At 53.4% G+C, this 17,229-nt stretch overlaps 1 protein-coding gene across 1 annotated transcript in view; it reads right to left on the bottom strand.

The window, feature by feature from the left end:
- NPC1 (NPC intracellular cholesterol transporter 1) overlaps positions 1 to 9,695 on the bottom strand; it is a 39,574-nt gene extending 29,879 nt beyond the window's left edge. The window contains exon 1 of the mRNA XM_054724521.1: positions 9,498 to 9,695. Within this exon, the coding sequence (XP_054580496.1) occupies positions 9,498 to 9,557 (60 nt within the window). The 5' untranslated portion in view covers positions 9,558 to 9,695. The remainder of the gene's footprint in view (positions 1 to 9,497) is intronic.
- Between the last annotated feature and the right edge of the window lie 7,534 nt (positions 9,696 to 17,229).

Raw genomic sequence — 17,229 nt, 5'->3', positions numbered from 1 at the left:
GCACGATTTCTGTTCCTGCCAGTTCACTAGTTCATCAGAGAAAGCTGTAGCTTATTTCTAACAATTACTAGCAATCCTCGCTGAGGGCAGACAGCATGTGATGACTCAGGCACCGTGTCTGCATGTCTGAGCAAGGAACCAGGGGCTAAAGAATGGGGGAACAGTCCCCTCTGTGTTCAGGGGAACTGACAGCAGCCCCTCATGACTCACAGGGAGAACAGAACCACCAACACCCACAGCCCCTCAGGAAGAAGCAACAAGAACACACCCTTGTCCTAAGGGAAGGAGACAGTAAGCGATGTGCTCATTTTAAGGAAAGTCACCTCATCGATCTTAAAAGAAAAGTGCACAGCCTCTCCCGTAGAGATTTCTCAAGAGCCATTCATGTCCCTCATGTGAGAGTCACGAGGCGGCAGGAACTCAGGAGGGAGGAGGTGCCGGGTGAGTCACCGGGTCAGCTGTCACCGGCCCTGCCAGCCACCCGGCCACGGGCTTGCACAATCGAGCCGTCCCCTGTCCCCTGTCCCTCAGGGAAACGGAGAACATCCGTCTCTAACCGGGCTCCCAAATGCCTGGAGGGAAAGCCATCGTAAACAACCTGCACCGAGGCCACAGCGCACTCCCCTGGGGCAGTGGACAGGACCCACACCCGTGAGGGCCGTCAGTCTGTGCTGGTGGTCCCCAGCGTTGAGATACAAACCCCACAACAGGCCCTGAAGACCTGAAAACAGGAAAGAGAAATCAAGCAGGAGGCTGGGGAGCAGTTGTGGGGGGAACCAGAGAGGTCAATATGATTGGACTCTGAATTCATCCGGGTATTTTAAAATGTCCCTATCTCGACCCATTGTACAAATGATACAAATGAGGACGTGACAACTATTCGAAAACACCACATACCAACCCTTTGGCAAGATGCTACAAAATTCCATCAGCATTTTTAGGCAAAAAGAATCACAATTATTCCCAATTCTAGGGAAAGTATTGTTCTTTCCAAGACTCTGGGTTTCCAACGGAAAGGTCATTGTCCATCTACTGAAGTTTGAAAAGGCAAAAAAGCTGACCGACGAGACCGGGACGGGCGATGCTGATATTGACATGCCATTTAAACAGAAGACACCCCACCCTGGACCTCACAGAATGCTCAGCAGACCAACATGGCAAGCAAGTCTGGGCCGGGGGTGGGGCGGGGGGCAGAGGGGTGGCCTCTGGCATGTCACCCACTGGAGAGGCAGAAACCCAGCCAACAAACCACAGCCGTGACTCGGGCCTGACTAGCAGGATGGGCGTCTGGCGCCCCAGTTCCCCTTCTCAGCACTCTAAAGGAAATAACCATGACCCACTGCTGTTTGCTCCTGTTCACAAAGATCATGCTTCACAATGTGCATCATTTATCTCAAAGCAGAGTTTTCACCATGGCGGGGGGGGGGGGGGGAGAGAGGAGGAGGGGAGGGGAGGGAAGGGGAGGGGAGGGGAGGGGAGGGGAGGGGCGGGGAGGGGAGTGATCGGCTCTCAGGGCACAGCTTGTTAAAGCGATGGAGCAGCAGCAGGTGCCGAATCCTGCGGAGCTGAGCTTCCTGCCTGTGAGTGTGGTCACCGCTCACCTCACAGGGCTGGCGTGAAGATCCAGGAGGGAATACACTGGAAGTACTTGGTAAACGTGAAAGCACTGTACAAACGAAGGAATTATCACCAACGTCTCCCAGCCTTTGGGACCTCAGCAAAGGGGTTCCGGAGACCTGAGGATAATAAAAACTCCAGGCTCCTTTGGGTCCAGGGACACTGGGCTGGACTCGGCGTCCTTGGGTTTGCTTCCAAAGTCACTCTGCCTAAAGCAGCCCTAAGCCAGTGGGGCCCAAAGTACTTGCGAGCCCTTTACTATGTGCCAGGCACGGTTTGAACTGCACTTCATATATGAACTAAGGAATCCTCACAATGAGCTGAGGAGGGAGGTGCTATCATTACACCCATTTTACAGATGAAGAGACAAGGCACAGTGAGGCTAAGTAACTTGTCCAAGAGTGGCAGAATCAGGATTCACACCAGGACATCACTGTTTCAGGAAACAGTCTTAATAAAATATAATCTATTGTCTAACATTACACTCCCTCCCACTCCCCACCTTGTGCAAAGCGCACACACGTGTCACACTGCTGCCCTGGGCTGGGGGCGGCCCCTTTTCCACCTCAAACCTCTCTCTACCTTCACCTTCCTCTTCTCGCCTCCAGCGAAAGGTGGGAGGCTGCCCTCCATCATCCCTGGCCCCAGTGGGTCGTGTTCCTGCGCTTCCTCCACCAGCCGACCGCCTTCTCTTCCACGTTTTCAACCCCATCCCTCTGGCCCCTTCACCTGCTCCTCCTATGAATGCTGCTCCGATTCCATTCTCCCTCGGTCAAACCACCCCTAACCCTATCCCACTTCCACCTACCTGCCCAGCCACCCCAGGTGCTCAAGGGGAGGCTGATCCTTCCTCTGAAGCCCCCACCATCACCAGTCTCTGCTCCTCAGGGCCTAAAGCCGGGCACCTCCCCGACTTCCCAGGAGGCTCCCTGGTGCAGCCTCCTGTGCCTCTTCCTCCCCAAACTCCTCCCCTGCTGAGCCCGTCGCCATTCTCTGCCCTTTGTGGCACCTTCCACCCAGACCTGGGCAGGGTCTTGGAGGCGCCGCTGCCACTGGCTCCTCCTGAGCCACAGCCGCAGGCTTTCTGATGCCCAGACCCTACCATCCGCTCACCTCCCACCCGTCCTTCCCCATCCGTCCTTCCCCATCCGTCACAGTTCATGCCCCTCCAGCCCCCGCCCTACACTCCATACCCCTTGCTCCCCATCAAGGCCCTTTCCACCTTCACCTCCTGACCCACCAGGCACAGGCCAGCGCCCATCACTTGCTGAGTGTGCCTTCACTAGCTCCCTGAACCTCAGATCCGTGAAGCGGGTACTAAAACAACACCCTTTACAGAGAGGAGATGGAGGATCAGCGGGTAAAGTGACCCACCTGAGGCCACTCCTCAGAAACGGCAGGCCAGACCCTACCCCAACCTGGCTGACTCTCAAGCCAGATCTCTTACTCCTCTCGCCGCACTGAGGCCACCCCCATCTCTGTATCCCATCGAGGACCCAGCTGCCATCTGAGCGATTTGATTTTCAGTCTCCCAATCACCAGAGCACAGCGGGCAGTCAGGATTTTGTCAACGAAGAGGACAGAGGCACCTACGATCCCTGGATGTCAGGGCAGCACATGCTGACAAGATGGAGGGCCCCACGCCACCCAGGGCTCACGCACAGGCCCCACGTGCCTCCCTAAGCAAGCACCTGATAACAAGAGCGAGGTGTCTGCCTTTACCATGATAGGAGCACCTGGTGCTGATTCCAGGTCAATGAGTAACACCCGCTGGGGAGGAAGGACTGTGCCCAGGAGGGAAAAAAGCACACCAATGTTTGAGGGCACGGGATCCAACGGGGCTCAGTTCTGGCTGTGGGCTCGACCCCCAGTAGAGGGCGTGCACCAGGCAGCCGGTCATTGATTCTCTCTCATCACTGATGTTTCTGTATCTCTTCCTCTCCCTTCCTCTCTCAAAAAAAAAAAAATAAAATCAACAAAAACTTATTTAAAAATAATAAGAATAGTTTAGGAAAGGCTAAAAAAATGTCAGCAACTACAGCAACTTGCTGAATGGGCTCAGTAGGAAGCTGTATGAAAGCATCCTCTCACATGGAGGAGCTCTGAACACCAACAACGGGACCTTGTCCTCCAGGCTGCCCTTAGGGAATCCTGATGGTTCCCCTTCCCCCTCCCCCCCCCCCCCCCCCCCCCCCCCCCGGCGTGGCTCAGTGGGTGAGCGTCCACCTATGAACCAGGAGGTCACGGTTCGATTCCCAATCAGGGCATAGGCCCGGGTTGTGTGCTTGATCCCCAGTGGGGGGAGTGCAGGAGGCAACCATTCCATAATTCTCTCTCATCACTGATGTTTTCTCTCTCTCCCTCTCCTGTCCCCTCTGAAATCAGTAAAATATTTTTTTAAAAATCCTGATGAATAAAGTATGAAGTAACTCATATTCAAACGCTTACCGAACGTCAACCAGGTTACGATTTCTTCCTTGTTCATTTTTCAGGACCCCCACCCCGCCCCCGGAGCAGTATGGTAGCTTTTCACAGGTAAGGAGATTAAGGCTCAGAGATTCTCTGAGGCCACGTGGCTCATCAGTGAGGAAACCAGTGCTGAGAATGGAGATTTAAGCACCAAGTGAAGCCTCCTCCGTCCTACCCCCCCATCCCACCCCAGCTGCTGTACTCTTCAAAACTCCAGTCCGTTCGTGCATAAGATGTATGATGAGATCCTGACAGTGTGCCAGAGATGGGCTGTCCCACCCGTTACAATCCTACACGGTGTCCCTCTTTCTACATCAAAGAGGCCACTTGAGTACCATTTACATCTTTTTAAGTACATCGCTAAGCAGCGTCAGCTCATGCTCACTTCCTCAGTACAAGTGACTCTCCTCCACCTCAGGCAGGTGCCGCTCAGGGCTGGGTCCCTCCCTTCTGCCCTGTCCTGAACGGGCAGAGCTCGAGGCGGAACCTAGAGACACACCCAGCCCCAGCGAGGGGACCACACAAATATGGCAGGACACTGGCGTGGAGGCTTATCTGGTCTGACTTCTATCGATGGAAATCTCTGGAAGTCTGTTTTACAGCAGCTTGGGGTGAACACGTCCACAGAACAAAGAGTAATTTGTGTGAGCACCAGGCTCACCTGTAGATGGGGGTGTGCGTCACACACTTGCACTTAGATGGACTCAGCTATCGTCACTGTGTGGATAAAGTAGCTGGCAGTTTTTTAAGTGACTCACCCATGATCACACCCCTAATAATACCATTAGACACTCCTGAGCGCCAGCACCCACAGTCTGAAAAACAATCCAAGTCAAAAGACCAAAATGAAACTGTGGGAGTGGACGGGAGTGTACAGTCTGCAGGCTGTTCTCCGATGGGATAGTCACACAGTGTGGCAACTGAACCACGGGTCAGGCCAGTGGGCTAAGCCATCCCTGACGTAGCCCTGGCTTTTGGAGAAACCACACTAAAGCTAGGGCCTTATTGGCCAGAACATTTGCTGAACACACACTCAACTTAGCTCGCTAGCTCTAAGTGAACCGAGAGCACCGTTCTGAACCTGCATAGCGCACAGGAGTCAAAGGACAGAGGCTCAAGCCCCCAGGCTGTCACCTGCTAGGGATGTGACCCGGGGACAAAGGTGAGCACTACGATCCACATTTGCAAAACTGAAACATTGCTCTTATCTAAAAGGTGTTCAGGGAGATCAAAACCAGATCAGACGAGCCCCAGCCATGGGAGTGCTAGGCAAAACCTAGGTAGTTTTCTTTAGTCCTTGTCAACTGGAATGTTCTTTCCAGCTGGCTCCACTGAGGGCATTCAGATACCATGAAGTCCCCCTTTTCAAGCGCACAGCTTTCCTCTCGTCCAGCTGGTGAGTGACCCTGCAAAGGTCAGCTAACGCGTGGGCTCCTCGGACATTTTCTTCCTGCCTTTACTAAGCACCCTTGGCATTGTGATTTTTCCCTATATTTCTCTTCTTCCCGTCAGCTATGAATAAGACGCACAGAAGCTGCTAACATCACCAGCACTCTGTGTGTAGACGGCTCTCCGCATCGTTTGCTTGTTGGGTCTACTTTTGTTCCCTTCACTGTGTCCACAGCAAACACTTTTCATTTATAAAAGTAGTGCAAGACAATAACTTGAGTTCCTCTGTGGCCTGAGGGGAAGTCTTAAGATAAAGGGCACCTTTTAAAGTTTCGCTCTCAAATTCCCCAACAGCACACTTGCATCAGCGAGGGTTTTGTTTGTTCGCTTACTTTTTAGAGTTTTCTAGCCAAAGCAAACATCCCAAAGACTGAAGAGAGGCACAGTCCAAACATAGGAAAGCCTGCAGGGCCACAGCTGGTGAGTGGTTATGGAGAACAAAGACACCAAGGACAAATCCAGGTCCTTTCTCCACCAGCCTCGGAACCCCTCCCCCCCACCCTCCTACCGGAACCCACGAGAGCCTGGTGATTTGGTGACTGAGACACGTACACGCGTCCCCGCCACGTTGGAGATGGCAAAATACAGTTCTTGCCCTCAAGGAGCCTGCAACCCTCTAGTTCAATTCAAGCACTAATCCTCTCTTCCCCACACACCTGAACAGCAGGGATAGCTGTTATTCTGATTTGACAGAGGAGGGAACGGAGGCTCGGGGGATCACTGCTGGCCCAAGATCACTCCTGGGAAGAGGAAGAGGCAAGACCCACAGCCATGTCTTTTAATTCAAAGTCCTTTGCTCAGCAGAAATGCTGCTAGAAGTTTAAACAAAGACTTAGAACTTGCGAGGGGCGGCATTCTAGCTAAGGGTACAGGAAAGGAAGGTCAGGATGATGGGGCATTTGAACTGGCCTGGGAAGACCGACGGGGTTTCAACAGCAAGTCGTTTATTTGGCTGGAGAGAGCTGTGGGTCCGAGGGGGAAAGGGGCACTGAGGTCGGATGAGAGATGGTCTGACCCAGGCTTCTGCGGCAGGTAAGGCGTCACCCTTAAAACTCCCAGAGAAGCCTCCCATTTAGGAGGCAGGGCTACCGCGGAGCGCGAGGGCACGCTGTCTCCATGAGCAGAGGGCCCTTTGTTCTGGGTGGCATGACCGACCCGAGGAGTACAAAGACCTATTCAGCAGGCGCTTTCTTTCTGCCCACTCGCCGAAGTGAGAACCTCCTTTCCCTGAGCGCTGACGGTAGGAGAGCATCTATCTCAGCAGCAATCCGAGCAGAGAGACTGGGAAAGATTACCCACGTTCACGCCATTTCCAGGTGGTTCTTCTTCAAGGCTCTTGGCCAAAAACGTAAACCATTCCCAATCTCAGGAAAAGCCGTTTTAATGGCTTACTTCCTACCCAGGCCTCACCATGCTCCAAGTTCCTCAAGAAAAAGCTTATAAAAATATAGTCAGGGTAAATGTATATAAGATACATAGGTACACACACAACCTATTTCTCAAAACTGTACACATTATTTGGATGACTACAAGGATTTTAAAAAACCATTCAGTCTAGTAATGTTATTTCATCATCTGTAAAAATTTAAAATTAAGGAAAACCCCTCCAAAATGTATTTGGGGCCATCAGAGGACAGCTAGTCTGTACTTCTGTGACAGAACGTTATTCGCGCTCAGACGGAACCCAGACGAGCTGCTGTCAGAGGTAAGAATGTGAAGACAGCCGTCCCGTCCCCGCCCCACCCCCACCCGCTCAGGTGTTCTTCGAGCCTCCGAAGACGAGGGAGTTGATTGATGAAATCACAATAGGAGTTTTTCCAGTTACGCTTTACAGACCTGTCCAAGGCTTCCAGGCATTTTGCAAGAGACTCGTGACCGACCTCTGACCTACCCCCAGAGTCCTCGGAGGACCTCTGGCCAGCAGCCTGGGTGCCACCTCCAGGTAAGGGATTTCATTGTTCATGGAAGCTACTGGACCCTGGGAAGCTATGAGATCCTGCCTAAAATTCAGGGGAAGTGGGACAGCTGCATTTTCTTTAAGGCACATCACTGCTGCTCTCTCTTGAGTTTTTACTAAAGCGATGAGGTCTCTCCTGTATCGTGCTACTTAATGACTCGAGTAATCCTCTGAGGGGTTCACTGTATCTTCAGAAAAAAACTGAGGCTTGAAAGAGGAATGTGCCCAAAGCCAGTGCTAGTGAGTGGTACCCGCTCACCGCCTTCCCGAAACCTGCTTTCCTCGGCTTCTTCTCCCAACCGGCACCCACACCCACGGGGCTGGGACTCCCATACACACACCCAGGAGGGAGCCACCGCCCCTCTGGCTCGGGACCCTTACTGGGTCCGTGTCTCCCACCCTCTCCTGGTGGCTGCACAGAAGCAAAGGAGAGGTTTCCTGGTCCCGGAAAAGCCCTAATCTGCCTGTGGTGTGACTTATCACCCCACTGCACCCCCTACAGGTGGGCACAAGGGCACAGGATCCCGAGGTCCCTCTTTCATCCTGATCTGGTTTAACCAGCACTGGATCCTTGGACATCCCCTCTGTCCCCCAGTTTTCAAAGAGGAAACTTAGATACACACACAGCAGCGAGGCACTCCTGCCCAGGCAGCCTGACCCAGGGCAATCAGCCCACCCTGGGGCCCCTGGGACCTGGGGCCACCCTGGGTCCTGCGGCCACTGGGTCCTGGGGCCACCGGGTCCTGGGGTCACCGGGTCCTGGGGTCACCGGGTCCTGGGGCCACCGGGTCCTGCGGCCACTGGGTCCTGGGGTCCCCGGGTCCTGGGGCCACCCTGGGTCCTGGGGCCACTCTGAGTCCTGTAGCCCCCGGGTCCTGCCGCCACCGGGTCCTGTGGCCTCTGGGTCCTGGGGTCACCGGGTCCTGGGGCCACCGGGTCCTGCGGCCACTGGGTCCTGGGGTCCCCGGGTCCTGGGGCCACCCTGGGTCCTGGGGCCACTCTGAGTCCTGTAGCCCCCGGGTCCTGCCGCCACCTGGTCCTGTAGCCCCCGGGTCCTGCCGCCACCAGGTCCTGGGGCTACCCTGGGTCCTGTGGCCTCTGGGTCTGGGGTCACTGGGTCCTGGGGCCCCCGGGTCCTGCCGCCGGGGGAGTCGGATGGCCCCTGAGACTCAGCTTCCAAAGACATGAAAAGAGTTGGTAAGAAGCAACTTGCCCCCTTTAGGAGACCGAGCTGACTCCTGTCAGGTACGTGCAGCAGTGCCAACCGTGCTTGACGAGCTTACCTGCTTCACCTCCCTCACACCTTCCTTCCCTTCTTCCCTTCCACCTTCCTTCTCTTCCCTTCCACCTTCCTTCCTTCCTTTCTTCCTTCCCTTCCCTTCCACCTTCCTTCCCTTCCCTTCCACCTTCCTTCCCTTCCCTTCCACCTTCCTTCTCTTCCCTTCCACCTTCCTTCTCTTCCCTCACACCTTCCTGCAAACCTTCACCTCCCTCACACCTGCTTCACCTCCCTCACACCGTCCTTCCCTTCTTCCCTTCCACCTTCCTTCCCTTCTTCCCTTCCACCTTCCTTCCCTTCCCTTCCACCTTCCTTCCCTTCCCTCACACCTTCCTACAAACCTTCACCTCCCTCCGCCTTCATCCTTAGGGGAGGAGAAGGGTACCCAACGTGGTAGGAGCCTCTAAACCAATGGGTAAGAACTGGTACGCAAGCGGCAGAATTAGGAAAACAAAGTCAGGCTGCAGAAGACCCCGTCCCGCTCCCCACCTCCCTCCCTCCTTCTGCCCACATCCTCCACCCAGAACTGAGGGGGCCACCGCGGAATGGGCGCCAAACAGGCCGAACCGTGGCTCCCAGAGCCGCCCTCTTCCACCCTCGGGGCCGGGGAAGCAGCCGGGGTGGCTCCCCAGAGGCCCCGCCGTGAGCGCAGCTTCCCCGGCCAGCCGCCCTCCCGGACTCCCGGCCCCGCCGCGCCGCCCGCAGCCCCCGGTCCCGGCCGCTCACCTGCGCCGGGCACAGCAGCAGCAGCAGCAGGAGGCCCAGGGCCGGGCCGCGCGCTCTCATGCCGCGGGCTACGGGGCTGCGGACGTTCGGCTCGGTTCGGCTGGGCTCGGTCCGGCTCCTCAGGACCCAGTCCCGGCTCCCGCGGACGCAGAAAGCAGCACTTGTCCGGCAGGACCCAGCGCCGGGGGCTGCGCGCGCAGGTCAGGAAGGAAGAGGCGTCGTCAGACCCGCCCCCTTCCGGGAGGGGCCGCTGCTGCTTGGCCAGGGGGCCGTTCTGGGGCGGGGTTATGGAGGGGGCGGGGCGACCGGGGCGGGGCCTAGCTGTGAGGGCGGGGCCACAGCGGCCTCCGGGGGTCCCAGCCCGGCACCTGTCTGCGCCCTCGAGAGGGGGGCGGAGTGGGGCCAGGGCCTCCCACACGAGGTCAGCTCAACTTGTGGGCTTTTCTTCTTAATTTGCTTATTTGCTGATTGATTTTAGAGGGAGAGCGGAGCACTGATTTGTTCCGCTTACTTATGCATCCATTGGCTGACTCCTGCACGGGCCCTGGAGGGGTTGAGCTCGCAGCCTTGGCGTGCGGGGCGGAGGCTCTAACCACCGGGCCCCGCCTGGGCGGCTAACTTCTGGAATCCGCCGGGAGGGTATTCCTGGAGTTGCATCAACAGCGTGTGGTTTTCGCGCTTTAAATTCATTCCTCCCCTTTTTGTCTTTTTCTTTCGTCGAAGATGGTGGGCGAGAAGGTGTTAGCAAACGGGAGATCTGGGAGACGGTGTTTCACAGTAAGGCCCCCACTCCGCAGCGGAATACGTGCTTTTTCTAGGTCCGAGCAAGTTCTGCTCCAAACCCAGCCCCCGAACGGAATCCGCGCCTGGGCGCACGCAGGGGGCGCGGCGCAGTGGCCCGAGCGTGTGACGGTCTGTCATCGGAGGGGCGCCCTGGTCCCAGCGCCGAGGGCGGGGCGCGGCGGGCGAGGCCCCTGAGTCACCCGGTCTCGGTTTTCGTCAGCTCAGCCCACGTCCCGAGAAGCGCCGGAGCCGCACCCTCTGCTGGCGGTGCCGAGCGCGGCAGAGAACCCAAACCCAAGTTCCCGTGCGGGTGGCACCAGAGTCCTTTTCTGAGTTCCAGGTGCAGTCCAGAAAGACAAAGATGAAGAAGCGTCCTTTCTGTGTGTGTGTGTGTGTTTTGTTTTGTTACCGTGCCTCTTCTTATTATATATTTTCATCTTTTTTGGACTTGCACTTATGTTTATTCCATGCATTTCTGGTAACATTACCGCTCGGATTTCAATTGTTGAGATCACTCCTAAGCATAAGCATCAGTTATTTCCATTTCGAAGTTACAGAAATAGAGGTAAGGCTCTCTTTTCCCCACAGCGGAGTCGAATTCACAATGAAAAGACTAAATAAATACCCATCTGTAGCAATGAAGAGTGCCATTCCCCTCCCTGCCACACACAGGGGTGGGTTCAGCGACTGCCTTGCCTCCCCACCTCCTCAGCCCCAGGGGTCCGTGCCTGGCTCGCTGGGCACTGGATCTACAGGGGTTTCCTCTGGACCTGCCGCCCTTAACCTTCCCCGTGACCTCCGCTCCCGGGGTTCCACGATGACAGAGCAGTTTGCTTTATGCAGATGTACTCAGAGGGTGTCACTGGACCAGCCGCATCAGCTGTTATCTGGGAGCCTGTTAGAAATGCAAATGGTGGGCTCCACCCTGGAGCGCTGCATCGCAAGCTGGGGAAGGCCTCCAGGCGGTTCCAGGACCCACACTCAGAGGCTGCAGCTGTAAGGTATCCCCAGGCCGGAGGGCTAGTTAGCCTCCCAGTTTCAGCAAAGTCCTTATGGGAACAACAGCAAAACCCTTTACAAATTAGTTGATGTGAGTAAAGGAAACTCCAAGCTGCAGACACAACATTTCTGGGACGGGAAGAAATTCTGATGCCCCACAAATTACTAGTATGCCCACCAGTCTCAAAACAGAAACAAATATCTTTTTACCATATATACAGTTTTTCTTTTTTCTGGTCTGTCTTTCCTACAATTTCAACAATGCTCAGAAGCCTGGGGTATATTTTTTAAATAAACTCTCCTATTCCTAAGTTACACCCCACCCCTTAACAAAGCAACCCATGCATGCCTATGGTAGAAACTTTGAAAATACACGAAAATTGGGAGACAAGAATAGAAACATCATCTGTAATTCCACCGCCATGGGTAATCTGTGTCACATTGTGGCGTATTTCTCCTTCTATGAAAATTGTTTTCACATGGTTGAGATCCTAAGAGAGACTTTTTGCTTGTTTGTTTAAATAATAATGCCTCTATGATTATATACACAATTCAACAATGATTGTATAATAACAAAGGACAGAACGAGGGAAAATGAAATTATTAGACATATGCATCTTTATAAATGTGCAAAAACATCCTCCGGAAAAGTTCTATGTATTTTAAAACATTTATGTAAATACAATATACTAGAGGCACTGGGGGTAGGGGGGTGGTATCCTCAGCCCGGTCTGCACCCTCTTGCAGCCCAGGAGCCCTCGGGGGATGTCCGACTAATGGGGGAAGTGGGCCTACGCTGTCAGTCGGACATCCTTAGCGCTGCCGCAGAGGCGGGAGAGGCTCCCACCACCGCCACTGCACTCGCCAGCCGTGAGTCTGGCTTCTGGCTGAATGGCGCTCCCCCTGTGGGAGTGCATTGACCACCAGGGGGCAGCTCCTGCGTTGAGCGTCTGCCCCCTGGTGGTCAGTGCGCATCATAGCGACCGGTCGTTCCACTGTTTGGTCGATTTGGATATTAGCCTTTTATTATATAGGATGGACTTGTAAACAGGTGGAAGCATACAGTACACATTTTGCAGTTTGCTTTTTTGCATTTAGCAATATGCTTTATTACTAACATTTTTTTGTTAATCCTCACCCAAGGATATGTTTCCCATTGATTTTTAGAGAGAGTGGAAGGGAGGGAGGGGAGGCGAGATAAGAGAGAGAGAGAGAGAGAGAGAGAGAGAGAGAGAGGAATATCAATGTGAGAAAGACACATCTATTGGTTGCCTCCTGCATGCGCCCAGACGAGAGCTCGGATTGTACCTGCAACCTAGGCACGTGCCCTGATAGGGAAGTGAGCCTCCTGAGCTCTAACCTCTGAGAGCATGGCCAGGGCTGCAATGGACGCTCACAACTCCATCCGGAAGCAAGCCAAAGTTCACTGACATCTTCACTGAAAATAGCCACCACTCATGATTTAGTGCCAGTGGTTCTGACTCAGAAATGGGGCGTTGTTGGTCAAACGTACGGTGACGTCATTGGAGCTCGTGAGGGCCCTCGACTTGGTGACTAATCCAGTTCCGGGCGGTGGGGAACTGCCACGCAGAGACGATGCCACCAGCGTGCGGATGGCTCCAAACGTGGCGGCCAGCGTTTCGCAATGCTGTTCCCTTCCTTGGAGGGTTCCGTCGGGGACACAATTTCCTTTGTGGAGCGCGGGGTGCGGGGGGTGGGGGGGTGGTTTTGGTCTCATCTTTCCTAAAAGAGGGAGTCCACCTCTTGTAAACTGACGCCTTTCTCCCTAAGGCTCTTCACAAGTCCGACTGCGGTGTGGGGCCCGGCTACAGAGTTTGGACAGGTCCAAGCCTGGGACTGATGAGAGGGCTCAGGCCTCTCGTGGCCGCGTGCAAGTCCCAGCCTGGAGGGCAGAGCCTCCCAGCACACTGATAGCCAACAGCTTGAACTATTGTCAGCGTGAACCGATGGTCCGAACACGTGGCCCCACGTGCCTGAGTGATAGAGGCTGCAAGTAAACAAAGCCTGATCAGGTGCGTGTAGTTGAGGAGGATCGAAACCCACAGAACGTTGTAAACATCTTGACCAGCCCTCACTGTGCCTCGTGGCATCGGCTATAAAATAAAGACACGGCTTGTCAGCTGTGGCGCTGTCTCTCCATCCGGGAGCAGTGTCCCACCGAGACCCAGCTTTCTTCTCTTGTCTGTCTTTTCTAAGCCTTTCAGCCGCCCCCACTCGGGGTCACTGACCCTGGCTGAGCTGGCGCGGCACAGAAGGCGCCTTGGAGCTGAGTATGGCCATGCCGGCTCCCCACACTGCGGGAAGTGGGGAGAACAGCATTTCCCTCCTTAAAAATAAGAGGCTTAAACCCAATGAGGCGGGGAAGAGGCCGAAGACGGGAGAAGTCACTCTTTCTGAGGAAGCTGACACGGGAACAGGTCTTTCACAACGTCCTTCACTTGTTAAAACATGACCTCACCCATAGTTTAAAATTATCTCAAAGTATTGCCTTTCCACGAATACACAGATTATTCAGCTGAGGGCGAAGTGTAGCAGTCAGTGAGCCTGGCGAGAATGCCTCTGTTTGTCCTGCTGCTGTTCGGTCGGCTCAGCCGGTGAGATTTCTCTGGCTGTCAGCGGGAGGAATGTGAAATCAAGTATTCTAATTTTGCCGAGAGAGCATCTAACGTGTTGTTTGCGTGTTCGTTGTTTTTCTCCATATTTTGAAGCACAGGTAAGGCTAAGGGCCTGAGCAGAGGTGGGGCAGCGGCATCAAAGGCCCCAGATCACCTCCACGGGCTTCCACGCACCACACCCACCAATCAACACCCACCGACCCCCGATGGACACATGTTCTCTCATTTCGCCAGGAAGGTCTATAACATGAACTCACAGGCCCAGCCCGTCTCCGTGGCACCACACAGGCCTTGCATCTTCATGGAGTGGCACCAAGGGCTTCCTTTCTCGTGACAGAGCAGAGGCGCTGCGTTCCGCCCGCTGCCAGCAGTGCCTAGGAAGTGCTCAGAGTGGCTTCCCAAATACGGTTCTACCCGTCACAGCTACAATCATTTCAAGACAACGTTTAAAAATATATTTTTTTATTGATTTCAGAGAGGAAGGGGGAGGAGAGAGAGAGAGAGAGAGAGAGAGAGAGAAACATCAATGATGAGAGAGAATCATCGATTGGCTGCCTCTTGCACGCTCCCCACTGGGGCTGGAGCCTGCAACCTGGGCATATGCCCTTACTGGGAATTGAACTGTGACCTCCTGGTTCATAGGTCGACCTTCAACCACTGAGCCACGCCTGCTATCTATTTCATATTGTTCCTGCTAACTTCCTTTTTTGCTTCAAAGTTCCTCCTCAGTCTTTCTCTCACCAGAGTGTCCACCTCTCATCCATCACTTCTACAGAGATGAGGCCCCAAACCAGTGGCCATCTTGTTCTAAACATCAGCTGCTGTGTACCACTGCCCTCCGGGACCTGTTTTCACACGTTCTTCAGCTGAACTTGTCCAGAGCTCTCTCTCTGTCCCTGAACTCTGCTGTCTTCCCTACATCCTACCAGTTACTGGCACCGTGTGCACCATGAAATCTCGCGTGTGGAGAAGCGTTAACACAGCAAACCTGGGGCTGCTCTCCTTAGAGATTCTTGCCAGGAGGTCCGCTGTCAGCTGGCATCTGGGGACTCAGCTGTCAAACTTTCCCTGAATGGTAAGGGCTCACTGAGCCCAAATCGTTTACAAGCAATGTGGTCTGTGCCGAATGCCTGGAAGTCTGGGATTTTGGCAAATGCCAGGCCGAGGGTGCCTGAGACCAGTTCTTAACTAAAAGCCTGGGTGAGTCTCTGTGGCGCTTCCCCTGGAGACAGCACTTCGCGATGTTGTCACCACTCGTTGCGAGAGCAAGTAAGCTCGTCCAGTGACTCCGCTGGAGAGGACGCCGAGGCCTGCACTGCTTTCCTGTCTTCACTCCACTTCCCTTCCCCTTGGCTGACCTTGCTACACACCCTTTGCTGTCCTCCTCGCCATGAGTGTGACCACAGGATGAGCTCTTGGGGTCCTCCTAGCCAATCAGCAAAACTGGGGGTGGTCTTAGGGTCTCCTGACCTACTTACTGTAATTCCTAGCTTTCCTTTCCCCCCACTCTCCACGTTCAATCACCAGCTATTCTTAGCTCTGCCTCTATCTGTTTTGAAAAACGTCTCTTCTCCACCCGTACTGCCTCCATGCTACAACTTTCTCCCCCGAATTCCCACACTCAACGCAGCAAAACAACGAGGAGTTTCTATTTGTAGTATCTTCTGGGACTCTCCTGGGAATCTTTGTCTGAATAAAAAACCTTCTGGTGCCATGACAAAAGTTATCCACAGTAGAAATAATGAAATCATAGGTCTATAAGTCACATAAAGCTTACAGAGCTGAGTCATTAATTCTAAAATTCCATTTTATTAAAAATCACAGAAATACGTTCGGATTAAACACAAACAGGGAAAAGCAGCAAAGGCAAACTGGGTAGTCTCTGAACTTTATTTTGAATTATAATCTGGAATATTTCATCAAACAAATGGACATAATGAAAAACTTCTGTGGTTGAATTAAGCAAATGCCTCGCGTAGGAATTGTAGTTCTAAGAGCTCAATGAACTGTGTTAGATGAACATAAAACAAGAACCATCTACCTGTGTGCAAATAAATGCAATTTAACTTAAAAAAAATTTTTAGACGTGCACACCTGAAATCTATATTATTTTATTAACCAACTAGAGGCCTGGTGCACGAAATTCATACACGGGGGTGAGGGGTTTCCCTCAGCCCAGCCTGCACCCTCTCCAATCCGGGACCCCCCTTGGGGGATGTCTGACTGCAGGTTTAGGCCCAATCCCGGAGATCAGGCCTAAACCGGCAGTCAGACATCCCTCTCACAATCCTGGACCACTGGCTCCTAATCATTCACCTGCCTGCCTGCCTGGTCACCGCTTACTGCCCCCCCTGCCAGCCTAGTTGCCCCCAACTGCCCCCCTCTGCCAGCCTGGTCACCCCTCACTGCCCCCCCCTGCCAGCCTAATTGCCCCAACTGCACCCCCCCTGCTGGCCTGGTTGCCCCCAACTGCACACCCCCCACCAGCCTGGTCACCCCCAACTGCCCCCCCTGCTGGCCTGGTCTCCCCACGCAGCCTGCTGTTCAGTCGTTTGGTTGTCCCTCACTAATTCCCCTGCTGGCCTGGTCACAGGCAGCCATCTTGTGAGGACGCAAGGGTCAATTTGCATATTACCTCTTTATTATATAGGATGTCACCCAGTAAATTCAATGAAAAGTAATCCGTTTGCCTGTATCAACCTATGAACCAGGAGATCAGAGTTTGATTCCTGGTCAGAGCACATGCCCAGGTTGCAGGCTCAGTGGCAATTTAACTTTAAATAACAGACCTTTTTTTTTTTTCAGTCTTGAGTGAGTGATTTAGAGAATCATATTCCCTGGTGTGGATAATATAATCTCATCTAGACCACATGTGAGCCTTCTAAACTAGAGGCCTCCTGCCTACAGTCAGAGGCCTCCCTTAAATATTGTTAACGCTACAAGATTCATTTTAATGACCCTGACATTGATCAAGAGCATTATCCACATAAAATTATCTAATAAATAGGCCAAGGAAAACATGTCTTAGTGAAAAAAAAACAAAAAACACAACATTAAGTTTGTGACTTCATTGCATTTTTGTCTTTTGGAACTTTGCTATCAAGTCCCCATAAAACTTTTGATTTAGGTCAGTGATGAGCAACCATTTTTGGCTTAAGGGCTCTAACTAAGGCAAAAAATATTAAAAATTTAAGGCCACATTATTTTCCTCTTCAAAATAAATATTGCTTTATGAAATTCCCGTGGGGGGAAATGTGTAATTGCACAACTTTGCCAAGTAAAAGAAAGTCAATGAGGAAACTGGTGCTGCTTTG

This window comes from Eptesicus fuscus, chromosome 12 (genome assembly GCF_027574615.1).
Source record: "Eptesicus fuscus isolate TK198812 chromosome 12, DD_ASM_mEF_20220401, whole genome shotgun sequence".
NCBI lineage: Eukaryota > Metazoa > Chordata > Mammalia > Chiroptera > Vespertilionidae > Eptesicus > Eptesicus fuscus.
This window is presented reverse-complemented; position numbering and strand designations above follow the sequence as displayed.